We start from the raw sequence: 16,482 nt of genomic DNA, 5'->3' as shown, positions 1-16,482 counted from the left end.
AAGTGACAGAATACAGCTTTTTTCTTTTTCCTTGATGTTAGTGGAAAAAATGAATACATAGTCATAAAAAATACACAAGGCTGTGAAATGAAAAGTGAAGATTTCTCCCTCTAAACACATATGCACAGTCACACCAATGTGTTTCTTCTTTTTGCATGAAGATACATGGTAAATATATAAAAGATAGTGTCTATAAAATATCTGAACACTTAAAAATGATAATAATAAAACAAATGCCTGTGTGCCCTTCACCTAAGACACAGAACACTATCAATAACTGCCGGGCACAGTGGCTCACGTCTGTAATCCCAGCACTTTGGGAAGCTGAGGTGGGCGGATTACAAGGTCAGGAGATCAAGACCATCCTGGCTAATACGGTGAAACCCCATCTCTACTAAAAATACAGGAAAAAATTAGCTGGGCGTGGTGGCGGGCGCCTGTAGTCCCAGCTACTCGGGAGGCTGAGGCAGGAGAATGGCGTGAACCCGGGAGGCAGAGCTTGCAGTGAGACAAGATCGCGCCACTGCACTCCACTCCAGCCTGGGCGACAGAGCGAGATTCCATCTCAAAAAAAAAAAAAAAAAAAAAAAAGGAATACTATCACTAACATACCACAGGCACATCCCTTGTTACCAATATCCCCTTCTTCCTCTCCAGAGGTAAATACATAATTCAGAATAGTTGTTTACACTGCCTAGCTCTTCTCTGGAGTTTGCCACATGTATATCATCCTAACAGTTTGTATTAGCCTGTTTGTGAACTCGACATAAATGGATCATTGGAATTTATTCTTCAAATTGGATTTTCTTCATTCAACATTATGCTTTTGAAATTCAACAGTCTTGACGCACATAGCTATAAATGTTTATTTTCAATACTATATGTTATTCTGTTGTATTAATAGAGCACAATAGCACATTCTACCATCTCAGGACATTTGGGTTGTTTCCAGGTTTCTGCTGTTATGAGTGGATGCTGCTGCCCAGTACTGGGGTCTCCAGATGCTCATGTGCATACGTTTCTTTAGGTACACATCTAGGAATTGGTAGGTCATACACATCTTCAGTTTACACAGTAATGTCAAATGTTTTCTTCAAGAACTATACCGATCTCCTCTTCCTGCCAAGAGTACACGAGTGTTCCTCAGCTGCACAACTTCATGAACACGTATCACCCAACTTTATTGCCACATGGGAACGTAAAGTTGTATATTACTGTCGAGTTCAATTGTTTTTATTTGAAGTCTTAATTTATACACATTAAAATGCTATCTTTTAATTCTTCCTATTGGTAGACTATAGGGGAGAAACATAGGACCATCACAATAGTTGCGGAAAACGCATCTCACAAAAATCAATACTTAAAAATGGTAATAACTCTCAGCAAACTAGAAATATAAGAGAATAATGTCCTTCAATTAATAAGGGACATTTACAAAAAACCTACACAGATAACATCAAACCTAATGGCATAACAATCCTTCCTCCCCTAGAAACAGGAACAAGACAAGGATAGCCATTCCTACCCCTCTTACTCGACATTGTACTAGATGTCCTAGTCAGTCCAATAAGTCAAGAAAAAGAAATAAAAAGCTTAAAGATTGGAAAGGAAAAAGTAAAATTTTCTTTATTAATAGACAACATGACCATATATGTAAGAAATTCTAAGAAATCTAGAAAAAAGTGTAAGACAAGTAAATTCAGCCATGTTACAAGATAAACAAGGTCAATCCTGGCCACACAATTGTGCAAGAAAAAAAAAGATTAAAAATATTTTTTAAAAAGATTCAAGGTCAAAATACAAAACTCAATTATATTTCTATATACTAGTAATTGGAAAATGAAAGAAGAAAATAAGTCCATTTACAATTGCATCTAAAAACATCAATTGTATTGACGGCAAGGGAGCGTGAGGAAATTTGGGGGCATATGGAAATGCTGTCTATCTTGACTGTGGTGGTGGTTACATAGATGCATACATTTGTCAAAATGTGGCTGGGTATGGTGGCTCACACCAGCACTTTGGGAGGCTGAGGTGGGTGGATCACTTGAGGTCAGGAGTTCCAGACCAGCCTAGCCAACATGGTGAAACCCAGTCTCTAATAAAAATACAAAAATCAGCCAGGCATGGTGGCACACACCTGTATTCCCAGATACTTGGGAGACTAGGCAAGAAAATTGCTTGAGCTTGGGAGGTAGAGGCTGCAGTGAGCAGAGATCGTGCCACTGCACTCCAGCCTAGGTGACAGAGTGAGACTCTGTATTTGAGGAAAAAAAAAAAAAAAATGCACTGAACCGTCACACTTAAAATGAGAGCATTTTATTGTATGTACATTACACCTCAATAAAGCTGATTTTTAAGAACATCCTGTCTTTTTAATATAACTAGGATCATACATATACTACAAGTTTTTATTTGCTTAATCTAAACTAAATCTAAAGTTTTCTTTCATCCAACACAGACTCCCTCAGATATTCCAGCTTCAGAGTGAATTATGAATATGATGACTGAATTATAAATTTTTTTTTTTTTGAGATGTAGTTTTGCTCTTGTTGCCCAGGCTGGAGTGCAATGGCACGATCTCAGCTCACGGCAACCTCTGCGCCCCCTCACCCCCAACCGGGTTCAAGCGATTCTCCTGCCTTAGCCTCCCGAGTAGCTGGGATTACAGGCATGTGCCACCACACCTGGCTAATTTTGTATTTTAGTAGAGACGGGTTTTCTCCATGTTGGTCACGCTGGTCTCGAACTCCCAATCTCAGGTGATCCACTCGCCTCGGCCTCCCAAAGTGCTGGGATTACAGACATGAGCCACCACGCCCAGCCATAAAAATTTTTTTTTAAATAACAAAACTAAACTTTTAAATAATTTATTTTTTTACCTGAATCAGCCTGGGTCCCTTCCACATTTTGAGATACAGATTCTTCGGCAGTGCTACAGCCATTAACATTTCCAAATGTAATCCGTGCATTTAAGACATGAAACAAGGGAATTTCTAACAAAATAAAAACTTTTATAAGTAAACTTTACTAAGAATAACAATAATAGTTATCATTTACTAAGTGCTTACTATGCCAAGTACTTTGATAAGTATAATTTTATTTAAGCCTCATAACAACCCTCCCCAATACCCAGATGGGAAAACTGAGACTGAGAATTACGTATTTTCGGCCGGGCGTGGTGGCTCACACCTGTAATCCCAGAACTTTGGGAGGCCAAGGTGGGCTGATAACCTGAGGTTAGGAGTTCGAGACCAGCCTAACCAACATGATAAAAGCCCATCTCTACTAAAAATACAAAAATTAGCTGGGCATGGTGGTGTATGCCTATAATCCCAGCTACTTAGGAGGCTGAGGCAGGAAAATTGCTTGAACCTGGGAGGCGGAGGTTGCAGTGAGCCAAGATCATGCCACTGCATTCCAGCCTTGGCAACAGAGCAAGACGCCGTCTCAAAAAAAAAAGAGGGTTATGCACTTTCTCCTAGATCACAGTGAGTAAGTGATCGAGCTAGGGTTCAAGCATCATGAACATACAACTATCCAAAATTAATACTCTTCATGAGTAGTATGTATGAGATATATATATATACACACACACACACATATATACAGCATTATGCATACTTTATGCATACTAGCTTGGGATGTAGATCATATTTATGTATCAAAGGATCTTGGTGTCAACTGTCTTCCTCAAATAATTATCTAATTTGAAGTCTCATTGAAGTAAGGTTTGACGTTAAAACAATGACTGCGTCATGTTTTTATGCCTTTTTACATCTGTCAGCACCATTTGCAAATAGAAATGATGGTTGGAGATCTCTTGATTTTGATATGCAAAATGAACCACCAATCATAACACTTCTTTAAATCAAATTAAACCACAGGAGAACTCTCACCTCCTCCATTATGTCTATAAGCTACTTTGACCTAAAGCATTCCAATTCCCTGAAGCATCCCACCACCCACATGCTGCCACCCACAAACATGGGCAGAACCTCCAAGTGTTGCTGAAGTTTATTTAGCACTACCTATTTTGACAGGAAATCCAGGTGGGAATTCCAATTTGATGAAATCTCTCAGTCTTGCAAAATGAGCACTCGTTCGAGCCATCAGGTCAATGATGGGAATGACCTGCTCCACGAGAGAGAGGGGAAACTCTTCACACATCCACAGCATTGCTTTAAACCTGCAGAATTCAACGGAGAAAAGACTGAGGCCATCTCCACCAGATGGGAAAAGGAGATTACTGCTATGCAGTAGGCTAGACAACAGCAGCCTTACTCTGCACTCTGCCCAGTCATCTCTTAATTCGGACCTATTAAAGGTCAAATGTCTAGGGAGACGAGGAATTCACATCACCCTAAAATCTGGAAATCAAAGCAAGTGACTTGCATGACAACCTGCCACTATCAAAGTCTTAATTGACAGCAAGCATGAAGAAACGATAGCGGTGGAAACAGTTTCATTTGAATTCAATCAGCTGAAGCTGGTCAGCAGTTAAAAAAAAAAAAAAAGGCATTCTTACATCCAATCGATTCTATTTGGAAAAGAGCTAATAACATGAACAATCTACTGTTGGCTTTCATGGCAAAGTAATTTTAAAATTATTTTTTATAAAAAGGGGCAGAGGAGGCCGGGAGCAGTGGCTTATGCCTGTAATCCCAGCACTTTGGGAGGCCCAGGCGAGCGGATCATGAGGTCAGGAGTTCGAGACCAGCCTGACCAATATGGGGAAACCCTGTCTCTACTAAAAATATAAAAATTAGCTGGGCATGGTGGCACGTGCCTGTAGTCCCAGCTATTCAGGAGGCTGAGGCAGGACAATTGCTTGAACCTGGGAGGCAGAGGTTGCAGTGAGCCAAGTTCGTGCCACTGCACTCCAGCCTAGGCAACAGAGCGAGACTCCATCTCCCCCGTAAAAAAAGGGGGGTGGGGGGGCAGTGGAATGATTCAACATAACACCATAAAACAGCACAATTTCTGAAACATACATAGGTTGAAAATGGCAGCTGAACCTCTCTTACTTCTGTGTTCTAATCGTCAGCTCTTTCGGCCTTCCAATGTCCCTGTCTTTCAGATCAAACTCTTCATTGAAGTACTCGTCAGGCGTGATGGCTGTAGGGTTGTTTGCAGTAGCACATTCCGTGGTGAGGTCCTGCTGAGCCAGAACTCAGGAGAGTCAGAAATGCCAAGCGATGTTCACAAGTGAAGGCCTACGGCACTCAGTGTCTGAGGTGGACGTGTTAACCAGCTAAGACCAGGAAGTTCTATTCACTAACTTTTTTGAATGGAACAAGAAAATCTATGAGGGTATCACCAAACTACATGGCAAGTCTAATGGACTTCTTCATTTCAAAATATTTCTCTACTCTCCTTTAAATTTTTATCTCCTGATTATAGCAAAGAAAGAAAGAGAAATATCTGAAAGTTCATGAGACTTGGAAGACTTGGAGTTGAAGTTCTAGCTGTTTCCCTGTCTAGCTTTGACAGTGGAAAGGTCATTTTTCTGCCCCGCAGAGACATCCACTGTGCCAAGTTCACATAGTTACTGTGAGCACTGAGTAAGGAAATATTTGTTAAGGTGCTCTGTTGCAATATAAAGTCCTGAGTCCTTTTTAAGTTCCATTTCTATAGAGTCCCCTCGTTTATAATGGATAAGAGGGGAAGCACCTGATTTCTATAATCACTACCCCTCCTCTAAAATCTTTGTTTTCAAAGATTCACTCATCTAATTCTCTTCCAAGAGTATCTCAAATTCCAGCTTGGGGGTATCTTTGGCCTTTACAAAGAGTGGGCTGTTCAGGATCCAGTAAATGCCATCCCAGGCATAGACAAGTTGTTTCCTTTCATCTAACTGCAATGAAAGCTCATTGCCTCAACTTACCCCTTGTGCACCAAACTGGTGTTCCACAGTTCCCAGCAAAGATTCCAGCGGGTTCCTGTCCGCTACAGAGAAGGGGGAAGTTTAAAGTCTAATATTATATCTTACTTGTTGCTATAAAAAAAGATCTTCATTAAAGTTTCCGGTCCAAGCTACCTCATTAGGAAATGCAATTACAGACTGGCTGATCAAATCATTCACAATAATCATAAACTAAGTTGTCCTTTATTGGGTGCTTTTCATGAGGATCTCTAAACCAGATAAACAGCTGTAATAATTAAAGCAGAATAATGGGAAAAGTCTGGATTTTGGAGTGAGCCAGACCTGGATTCCAACCCCACCTTGGCCACTCGCTATCCATGTGTTTTGGGCCTCGGTTCCCTCACCTGTCAAAGTGGAGTAATGGCAATGGTGGTGGTGGTGCTGGTGAACAATTACTGCATGCTTACCACATACTGCAGGCGCCATTCTAAAGGCTTCCACGTCGTAACTCATCTAATCCTCTCAATAACTCTAAGGAAGGTTGGATATCACCTGCATTTCACTGCTGAGGAAACTAAGGCACAGAGCAGAAGTAATTTCACAAGGCCATAGAGTTGGAGGGGCTGGGATGGGGCTGGGATGTGGCAACCACATGCAATGTTTTTGCTCAGATCCCAAGTTCTGTCTAAATCTTTCATCACAATAGTTTGGACTAAATCACTCATTCCAGTGATAAATGTTCTCAAATATTCTTATCTCCTTTTTTAGCTGAATTCCACAATTGTTCTTGATAACACACAAACAAGCCCTCATGAATAGCTTTAATTATAGTTGAGGCCAACTATGGGGAAACATCTCGAAGAATGAGTCAGACTAAGGAAATTTTTTTTCCTTTTTCTTTTTTTTTAGACAGAGTCTAGCTCTGTCGCCCAGGCTGGAGTGTAGTGGGACTACCTTGGCTCACGGCAACCTCTACCTCTGAGGTTCCAGCGATTCTCCTGCCTCAGCCTCCCCAGTAGCTGAGACGACAGGAGTGTGCCACCACACCCAGTTAATTTTTGTATTTTTAGTAGACATGGGGTTTTACCATATTGGCCAGGCTGGTCTCAAACTCCTGGGCTCAAGTGATCTACCCACCTTGGCCTCCCAAGGTATTGGGATTTTTTTTTTTTAGTAGAGACGGGGTTTCACCGGGTTAGCCAGGATGGTCTCGATCTCCTGACCTTGTGATCCGCCCGTCTCGGCCTCCCAAAGTGCTGGGATTACAGGCTTGAGCCACCGCGCCCGGCCAAGGTATTGGGATTATGGGATTACAGGTGTAAGCCATTGTGCCCAGCCAGGAATTTTTTTTTTTTAGACAGAGTTTCACTCTTGTTGCCCGGGCTGGAGTGCAATGGCGTGATCTTGGCTCACTGCAACCTCCGCCTGCCAGGTTCAAGTGATTCTCCTGCCTCAGCCTCCTAAGTAGCTGGGATTACAGGCATGTGCCACCACACCTGGCTAATTTTGTTATTTTTTTTAGTAGAGATGGGGTTTCTCCATGTTGGTCAGGCTGGCCTCGAACTCCTGACCTCAGGTGATTCGCCCGCCTTGGCCTCCCAAAGTGTTGGGATTACAGGCGTGAGCTACCATGCCTGCCCAGAAATTTTTATAAAAAGAAGCTAGGGGCCAGGCACGGTGGCTCACGCCTGCAATCTCAGCACTTTGGGAGGCCAAAGCAGGTGAGTATCACCTGATGTCAGGAGTTCGAGACCAGCCTGGCCTACATGAAGAAACCCTGTCTCTACTGAAAATACAAAAAATTAACCAGGTGTGGTGGCGGGTGCCTGTAATTCCAGCTACTTAGGAGGCTGAGGCAGGAGAATCACTTGAACCCGGGAGGCAGAGGTTGCAGCGAGCTGAGATCGTGCCACTGCACTCCAGCCTGGGTGACAGGGCGAGACCTTGTCTCAAAAAAAAAAGAGAAGTAGTTAGGGTTAGGTTTAACACATCCCAATCACATTAACCCTAAACTAAACAGAGCCAACAAAGAGTTCCCTCTAGGCTTAAAAAATAACAACAAAACAGGAGGTGGTAGGGTGGTGGTGATTACCTTTATATCTCTTTTTTTCCTCCTCGGTCAGATGTTCTGTGCGTATTTTGGTGATCACATTCACGTTGTTTACTGTGTAAACCTGAGAGGTGTATGCGAAAGAAAACAGTGACACAGGGAATCAAAACTCCAAAAATAAGCACACCAAAAGCAAGAATGCTGAAGCAAAAAAACAGAAAACAATCCAGCAAAATAAAAATCAGAAATGGTTAACTATCATTAGGGTCCTTCAGAGAAAGTATATAAACTATCAACTGAAAAATGCATCAGCAGTTACCTCCCATATTTGACAGTTTTAATACCGAGGAGTTAGCAGTGACAGGCTGCATCTTCCTGCTTGCCCTGCTGTGGCTAAACAGTCTCAAACAAATGCCCTGCAATCTAGGTTTCCACCTGGGTTTCTATTAAACTAAGGTACCCAAACCAGGATCCTGTACTTCTGTTGGTAATTTTTTTTTCTTTTTTTTTTTTTGAGACAGAGTCTCCCTCTGTTGCTCAGGCTGGAGTGCAGTGGCGTGATCTCGGCTCACTGCAGCCTCCACCTCCTGGGTTCAAGTGATTCTCGTGACTCAGCCTCCAGAGTAGCTGGGATTACAGGTGTGTGCTACCATGTCTGGTTAATTTTTGTATTTTTAGTAGAGATGGGGTTTCACCATGTTGGCCACACTGGTCTCAAAATCCTGGCCTCAAGTGATCTGCCTACTTGGGCCTCCCAAAGTGCTGGGATTACAGGCGTGAGCCACTGCACCCCGCCTCTGCTGGTAATCTTGTAATACTAGTATGACTCAGACAGCCATCTGCTGGGCAGAAGAGAAAGGTATGAACACAAGGTTCTCTAGACTTACGAGCTTTAGAGAAAACCAGCAAGTCACTATTTAAAAGGCATTCCATGCACTGACAAAAATTATTGTAACTGCCAGAGTAAATGCTCTGTTATCAAGGATAACTGGGGAATATGGTCATCTAGAAAATCAAACATAACAGTTAACAGAGAATTCTCTCTATATGCCACGTGAGGAGCCCCAACATTGAAAGCTGCAGAAAACACACTCAGCACTAGGACAAGTGCTCCTAAATGTGTCTTGCTGAGCATGACGTAAACTTTCTTTGCTCATTCAGAGGCCACCAGAGGACCCTGCAGCACTGGGCTCCATCACAAAAAGCCATCAAGCCCTGCTGTACTGTGGGACTGAAAGGCCAGGAAACAGAGCTTTCCAGATGACAAAATGCCAGATGACTGTATCGACAATCGTCTCCACGATTACAACTATGTTTTAAGCACACTGATGTCATGCAAATGGGCTGTGAGCCTACTGACTACAATTAAGCTGATTTAACAGAAAAGAGCTACTACACAATATTTGAACACACGTGAAGTCTAATTCTTCCTCTTTTTTTTCTTTTTAATAATTAAGGGAATGACTAGCTTGTCATTCCTACCAGAACAACTGGTACCTGTACTCATTTCTCTACAATATTGTTTCTCTTTGGCATAGCTACAGACCTCCTCAGGGCATGCTATCCCATTTTCTGAAAGTCAAATAAGACAAAATCAAAAATCCAAGTGAGAGACACATTAGACAGTTCTCATTCCCCAGAGCATCTCCATGGCACAGATGCATGAAAAAAATGGGAACAGATTCCTCATTTGCATAGAAGCTAAATAGCTATATTAAATCTTATTTTAAGAGTTTCCTTTTACCTTTGCTTCGTAACCATTAACAACTTCTGCTTTATCTGTCCTCCAGCCCCAGAATCCGGATTTAGTTCTGATAAAAAGTGAACACCACAAATTTCTACATGTACAATATGCCATTCAGATTTATATCTGCAGCCTTTATAGTTTTTTCCCCCCAGCTTAAGTTAGTGAAGGACACTTAGAAATCATGGTCCTATTGTCCACAGAAAGCGGCTAGCACTGACAGATGGCTTGTGCACCCCCACCCTCCTCCCACAGTTATTAATCAATTTGCCTCACCCCAGGCATAGAAAGCCTCCAATCTTGGCTTCTTTACAAAACTGCCAGCATTGAGGACAAAGGTGGTGACATTTATTGCACAGCAGTCCCAAACAAGTGAGTGAAGATGACCAACATCCAAGGGCTCACCACGAGGTGGTAACCAGGTCAGAGCATTTATCTGAGTCATCTTAACTGGGGACATGGATGTCAGTGGTGGGATCTCCACAAGTAGCCACATCTCAATCGAGGAATTCTTAGAACAATGAGGCACAGACCATCTTGTTCCTTGCAAAAGACCAGGTGGGCCAGGAACTCATCACTGTGGTGAGCTGCTTGGAGACGCCATTAGGCCTGCAAAATGGCTATGAGTCACATGTTTGGGCAGGTTTGGTGCAGCAGGGGAAAGGATGTGAAAAACAGATTTTTTTTTTTTTAGCCCAGCTGTTAATTCCATCTTGTGGAACTCCTTTTAAAGTAGCCCAGCATTCCAGTGGCAGATGCAGTACTGGTAATATGCCCAAAATCTCAGTTATTCAACTCAACATACTCCTGAAAAAAAATGTATTTAGGAGCCAAGAGCAGTCAGAAGGCTCTGATTCTTTTTCAAAGCAGCTTGCCCTGGGAAACGCTGCTTCTCACAGGGGACCCCTGACCAGCCCTACCCTTTGTCTAGGACATCACATCCCAGCTCCTCTTGGCCTTGGCTAGGGCAACAGCCTGACTTCTGCTCTGACCACGGAGTGAGTTGGGACATCATGCAGGAAGCTCCCGGAACGGCAGCAGGTCAGCCACGTTACAAAGAACATATGTGGTTATTTGCATTTTGTGTTTCCAAATAGTTTGCTTTTCTTCTAATGGGATTTGGTCAGTGAAATTAGTCCAGATGGTATAATGAGTTTACGTGTGTATTTTAGCCCATCAGAACAGGAGGGATCAGAGCTCCATTTTCCTACTAGTTGTCTATAATTAGGACAGCATGACCCATGGATGGAAACAGAGGAATCCTAACAGGATTATACCAAATGCTATCTCCAACTTACACTTCAGAAACAAGATAACAGTCACAGGGAGAAGGTAAGGAACCAGACTCAATTGATTAATAAGCCACAGTCCCCTTTTATCATCAATACCAGAAAATTGAGATAGTCTTTTTCCTTCAATCCTCAGTTGCTTGTTTGCTTAAGTCACTTGATGTCTTGGCACAGGAAGTCACTGTTTTCTGGCACAGACTCTTCTGATGGATGGAAGGATGACTACGTCTGCTCCATCTCACCCTTCATACACTCTGGGAAGACAGCACTATGCTTTTCTCTCAAGGAACTACCAAGCTCCTCATTGGGTTACCTCTGCTCCTTCAGCAATCCTGCCTGTACTGCCCTCAGCATTTCCACTCTTTTTTTTTTTTTTTTTTTTTTTTTGAGATGGAGTCTCACACTGTCGCCCAGGCTGGAGTGCAGTGGCACGATCTCAGCTCACTGCAAGCTCCACCTCCCACCTCCTGGGTTCAAGTGATTCTCCTGCCTCAGCCTCCCGAGTAGCTGGGACCACAGGCGCCCACCACCACATTCAGCTAATTTTTTGTATTTTTAGTAGAGATGGGGTTTCACCGTGTTAGCCAAGAGGATCTTGATCTCCTGACCTCATGATCCGCCCGCCTCCGCCTCCAGAAGTGCTGGGATTACAGGTGTGAGCCACCGTGCCTGGCCCAGCATTTCCACTCTTGGAAGCAGTTTAGTTATTCAACCCAATGTTCATACCCTGTTTTAAATTTTAATCTCCTAATGACTCTGTGGCCCTTGGTAACTTTGCATGCAAACGCACCCGAAGACAATAGAACACCTGGCTTCCCTCTCATGCCATTTTCACCTCTGCCTGTCTCCACTGAGACCACCACACCAAAGGCCACTTCACAGGCACTGTGTCTTGGTGGTTGCTACACAATCTGGAGAAAGGCTCTGAAGGTGGCAGGGAATATTTTGTTTGAGGTGGGCAAGCGTAATCTTTCAGAGAAGGGAAAAATTCAAACTGCAACCACAGTGTATATACTGCAGGCCAAACATTCATCAGGGCAGGGTATTAATTTGCCCACACAAGCTCTGAGTAACAGGTTAGAAAAAAGTGGACAAAAGTGACCATCAAAAAATGAGAGAGGGGGGCTGGGTGTGGTGGCTCATGCCTGTAATCCCAGAACTTTGGGAGGCCAAAGTAGTCGGGTCACCTGAGGTCAGGAGTTCAATACCAGCCTGGCCAACATGGCGAAACCCCATCTCTAGGAAAATACAAAAATTAGCTGGGCACAATGCAGGGTGCCTGTAATCCCACCTCCTCAGGAGACTGAGGTATGAGAATTGCTTGAACCCGGGAGGCGGAGGTTGCAGTGAGCCGAGATCATGCCATTGCACTCCAGGCTGGGCGACAGAGCGAGAAGCCATCTCAAAAAAAAAAAAAAGAAAAAAAAGAAAGAAAGAAAAGAAAATGAGAGAAGGCCACACCTTCCAAATTCAATCAAATGAATACTCACACCTCTGATCAGAAGTAAATTCACACACTTTTTGTACCAACAAACCTCACATTCAAAAGCAGCTATATTCTTTTTGTAGCTGGTATCAATTCTAAGGAGTGGCTCAATTCTTGCTCAATGCATGACAAGCACACATTTAATTCTGAGCACCATTAAAACAAAGCAGCTATCTTCCAAAAATTCTCTCAGCAACACACTGTCAGTTGCAAGAGAGTTAGCTTGAGCACTCTGAAAACCCTGTGGGCTCTGGGGCTGGGCGCGGTGGCTCACACCTGTAATCCCAGCACTTTGGGAGGCCGAGATGGCGGATCACGAGGTCAGGAGATCGAGACCATCCTGGTTAACACGGTGAAACCCCGCCTCTACTAAAAATACAAAAAAATTAGCCAGGTGTGGTGGCGGGTGCCTGTAGTCCCAGCTACTCTGGAGGCTGAGGCAGGAGAATGGCGTGAACCCAGGAGGCAGAGCTTGCAGTGAGCCGAGATTGCGCCACTGCACTGCAGCCTGGGCGACTGAGCGAGACTCCTTCTCAAAAAAAAAAAAAAAGAAGAAAACCCTGTGGGTGCAAAAATACAAAAATGTGCCTTAGTCTTCAGTACAAATGGAATATGCTATCATTTCCCATTTACACTCAGTGGGGTAACAGCCAGGAATTGTCACGCTCTCTTCATAAATCACACTTCAACAAACAATGACTCTGGCAACTCTACTGTTGAACAATATGAGGAACAATGTCTCTTCTCAAGACATTTTAAGAGTCCCGGACTTTGGAGACTTTATCTCCAGATTCACTCCATTATTTCTTTCAGCTAAGGAAACAAAACTGGAGAGATGAGGCCACTTGCCCAAAGTCACACAGTTATTTAGGAGCCCTGTGGATGGCACTCAGCTCCTCCCCCTCTCATGCCTACAGATGAACAGTGGCAGAAAAGGCAGCCTCCTCTGCCTTCTGGGGTTACAAACAGAGAGCCCTGAGCTGAAGGGGCCCTCCCTGCCTGCAGAGGGGTACACGGAAGCCTGGAAATGTCTTTCCACGATCTTCCAAGGGAAATCCAGTCAGTCCCTGAATTGTGCTGTCCCCAAAAGACAGTGAATGTCAACTGGCCAGGCTGGTGCAAGGAGGCTGGCAGAAGAGGACTGACCCTGCCTCCAGGGATGCTACCCTCCTGCCCTAGCAGCAGCCCTGGACAGATGTCCTAATTCCACCGCTCAATCTAAATTAGAAGAAAAGGATACTTAACAAGTTTTATGCTTGACTAAACAAATTTACTAACCAATTTTATATTAGAAAAAAGAAGAAAAGAAAAATATAATGAGAGGACAGTTGTTATATTCATCAAGAGAAAAGAAGGCCTAAGTCCAGGATAATAGTGTCCATTTTCTCAGGCTAAGCTACTTAGGCTGCAGAGAGCTGGATGTGGCATCCTAGGCAAATACTATCAGGATAATAGTGTCCATTTTCTCAGGCTAAGCTACTTTGACTTGCAGAGAGCTGGATGTGACATCCTAGGCAAATATTATCAGGATAATAGTGTCCATTTTCTCAGGCTAAGCTACTTTGGCTTGCAGAAAGCTGGATGTGACATCCTAGGCAAATACCATCAGTGCTCGTAGGACTCCATTGGGTCAGTGTTCTCCACTGTAGAAACAGGCAAACAGCTTTGACGGCCTCTACTCAAAGGCCCTCTAAGCCCTCCATGTGGCCCAGAGGCACATGACCAGTGATGGTGTTCTCATCTTGATTAACCAAGGCACAGACCTCTCTGGAGAATTCTTTATGAGTCTGGAACAGAACTGAATCCCCTCCAGATTCTTGCTCTAAACCATTAAACCTCACAGGTGGGTTAAAAAAAAAAAACAAAAAAAACGAACATTTAACTATATAGTAAGTGTGAATTTGACTGACCAATAGCAGTACGACTGAACTCAGTACTGGGTCAGTTCTAACCTCCAGAAACTCCAAGCTCCGTGGTCTGGGACTGAGTGTTGTGGATCCATAAACACCAAGACAAAAATAAGATTCAAGTAAAAGCCACTAGAAAGGGCACATAAAAGAAAAAGAAGACATTTCTTCATATTCTTCATGTTGGTTAAGTCTTAGAAGACTTAACCAATGTGCTATAAAAATGATGGATGATGTCGAGTGTCAGCTACAATTTCTATTGGTTAGAGATCAATCTTAAAACCCACTAGTGTTTATTATGTCATATTAGAAAAAACCCAATCCATCCATAATTTCCAATTCATACATACATGTCACTCAAGATGGCAGCATGGGGATTAGACCTTAAAATTTAGAGTCTAAATTTGTACCTTTCAAAAGCAATATTTTTAGTATCGAGGCTGGTGTTAATGACTGGGCTTGTAAGCCGCCTCTCAACTTCCCTGCTTTTTGGCTTCATCAAGTCCAGAGTGAGGCGCTCCATTTCTTGGGAAAGGTCAAAGTGTTCGGTGGTGACTACTTTGTCGTCGTGGTTGACTTCCATCAACTCCGCCCAGTTGTCTATTAATGGAAACAAAGACATAACTAAGCACAAAGCAGGGAAGATGCAAAAACAAGGAAGCTTTGTATGTTAAAATGCATCATCTTTCATGTGTGTCCTCCCAGGTGCTATCTGATAAAGCCTACAGTATACTGATTATTGACTACCTATTTGTACCTATCTGACCAGCTTTCCACAATACATAGGAAGCTCTGAGCCATCTTCCCCAAAGATGTGGAATTTTTAAATAATTTGCATTCTTCTTAGCACTATATTCCATCAATGTCCTATATAAAACATATTATTACAGAATTCATAGAAATTATGTATGCACAACATTGGGTGAGCAATGCCATTTCTCATGCCTGATTATGGAGGGTTATACAGAGATACACACAGAATGCCTGTGCTCAAAGGCTCAGGAAAGTGAAGCAGACACATCACAAGGGTAACTGCTGGGTGGTAAAGGACACATGAAGGAGAACTAGCCAGACAAGAACAAAGACAGGGATGGAGAGCTGAATAATTAATAAGAATAACCAAAAAACATGCCCTAGGAAGGATCAGACAGAAAAGGCACATGAATGTGAAAGCATTTTGGTGGTTAAAAATCACCCTGTAGTTTCGCTTCAGCAGTGATTACTACAAGAGAAGTCACTCACCTTCTCCCTTAAATATAAAACTACGCCTCCCTCTTATCCAGCTCATGTTTTCAAATCCCAGCAACGTGATATCGACGCGCAGTTTGGCACCACTTTTCCAGATGCGACAGACATCATTCGGGCATATTCTAGAAACCAAGGGCACTGGAGGAGAGAAGTGTACCACTGAGAAAAACTCAAGGGCCAAGTAGAACACCTAAGCCAAGAAATCAGGATTCTGATTTAACAAAAGGAGGGGAGTGGCAAGATGGTGACCATCAAACAACTGGACGTCTTGGCTGTCATATCTACCATACAGGAAATCACTCTTGAAAAATAAAAATGAACCTTCCATTCCATTCATCACAAAAAGAAGTCTAAATAAATTTCCCAAGAGTATTGTTGATCCCGAAATGAGCCCCACTTTATAGTGGAGTCTGTCCCCACTCTATAGGGTCTGTCCGTCTGGCCTTCCTCACTCACATATGCAACTCTTGCCATATGGCTGGGGCCTACCATATTGTCATATCCACCATTCAGAGTATCAAATGTCTAAAGTATGCCACTTTTTTTTTTTTCTGAGATGGAGTCTCGTTCAGTCGCCCAGGCTGGAGTGCAGTGGTGCGATCTTGGCTCACTGAGACCTCTGCCTCCTGGGTTCAAGCAATTCTTCCGCCTTAGCTTCCCGAGTAGCTGGGATTACAGGCACCCCCCATCATGCCCGACTAATATTTGTATTTTTGTAGGGACGGGGTTTCACCATGTTGGCCAGGCTGGTCTTGAACTCCTGGCCTCAGGTGATCTTCCCACCTCAGTCTCCCAAAGTGCTGGGATTACAGGCGTGAGCCACTGCACCCAGCCTAAGTATGCCACTTTTTAACAAAACCTGAAATAAGAGTGACTATGTACCTTAGAAAAA

At 43.2% G+C, this 16,482-nt stretch overlaps 1 protein-coding gene across 2 annotated transcripts in view; it reads right to left on the bottom strand.

The window, feature by feature from the left end:
* The window catches only part of ANKRD13A (ankyrin repeat domain 13A), a 41,660-nt gene that overhangs the window by 6,171 nt on the left and 19,007 nt on the right, over positions 1–16,482 (bottom strand). The window contains exons 5-12 of one of the 2 annotated variants that reach the window (XM_008004674.3): positions 15,585–15,728; positions 14,753–14,942; positions 9,661–9,727; positions 7,959–8,040; positions 5,888–5,949; positions 5,028–5,161; positions 4,032–4,189; positions 2,883–2,996 (exon numbers count right to left, since the gene is read on the bottom strand). In XM_008004674.3, the coding sequence (XP_008002865.2) occupies positions 2,883–2,996; positions 4,032–4,189; positions 5,028–5,161; positions 5,888–5,949; positions 7,959–8,040; positions 9,661–9,727; positions 14,753–14,942; positions 15,585–15,728 (951 nt within the window). The remainder of the gene's footprint in view (positions 1–2,882; positions 2,997–4,031; positions 4,190–5,027; positions 5,162–5,887; positions 5,950–7,958; positions 8,041–9,660; positions 9,728–14,752; positions 14,943–15,584; positions 15,729–16,482) is intronic. The other variant, XM_008004675.3, reaches the window with a different exon arrangement.

The sequence above is a fragment of the Chlorocebus sabaeus genome, chromosome 11, assembly GCF_047675955.1.
Source record: "Chlorocebus sabaeus isolate Y175 chromosome 11, mChlSab1.0.hap1, whole genome shotgun sequence".
NCBI lineage: Eukaryota > Metazoa > Chordata > Mammalia > Primates > Cercopithecidae > Chlorocebus > Chlorocebus sabaeus.
Note: the sequence above shows the minus strand (reverse complement) of the source record. Positions and strands in the feature narration are given on the sequence as shown.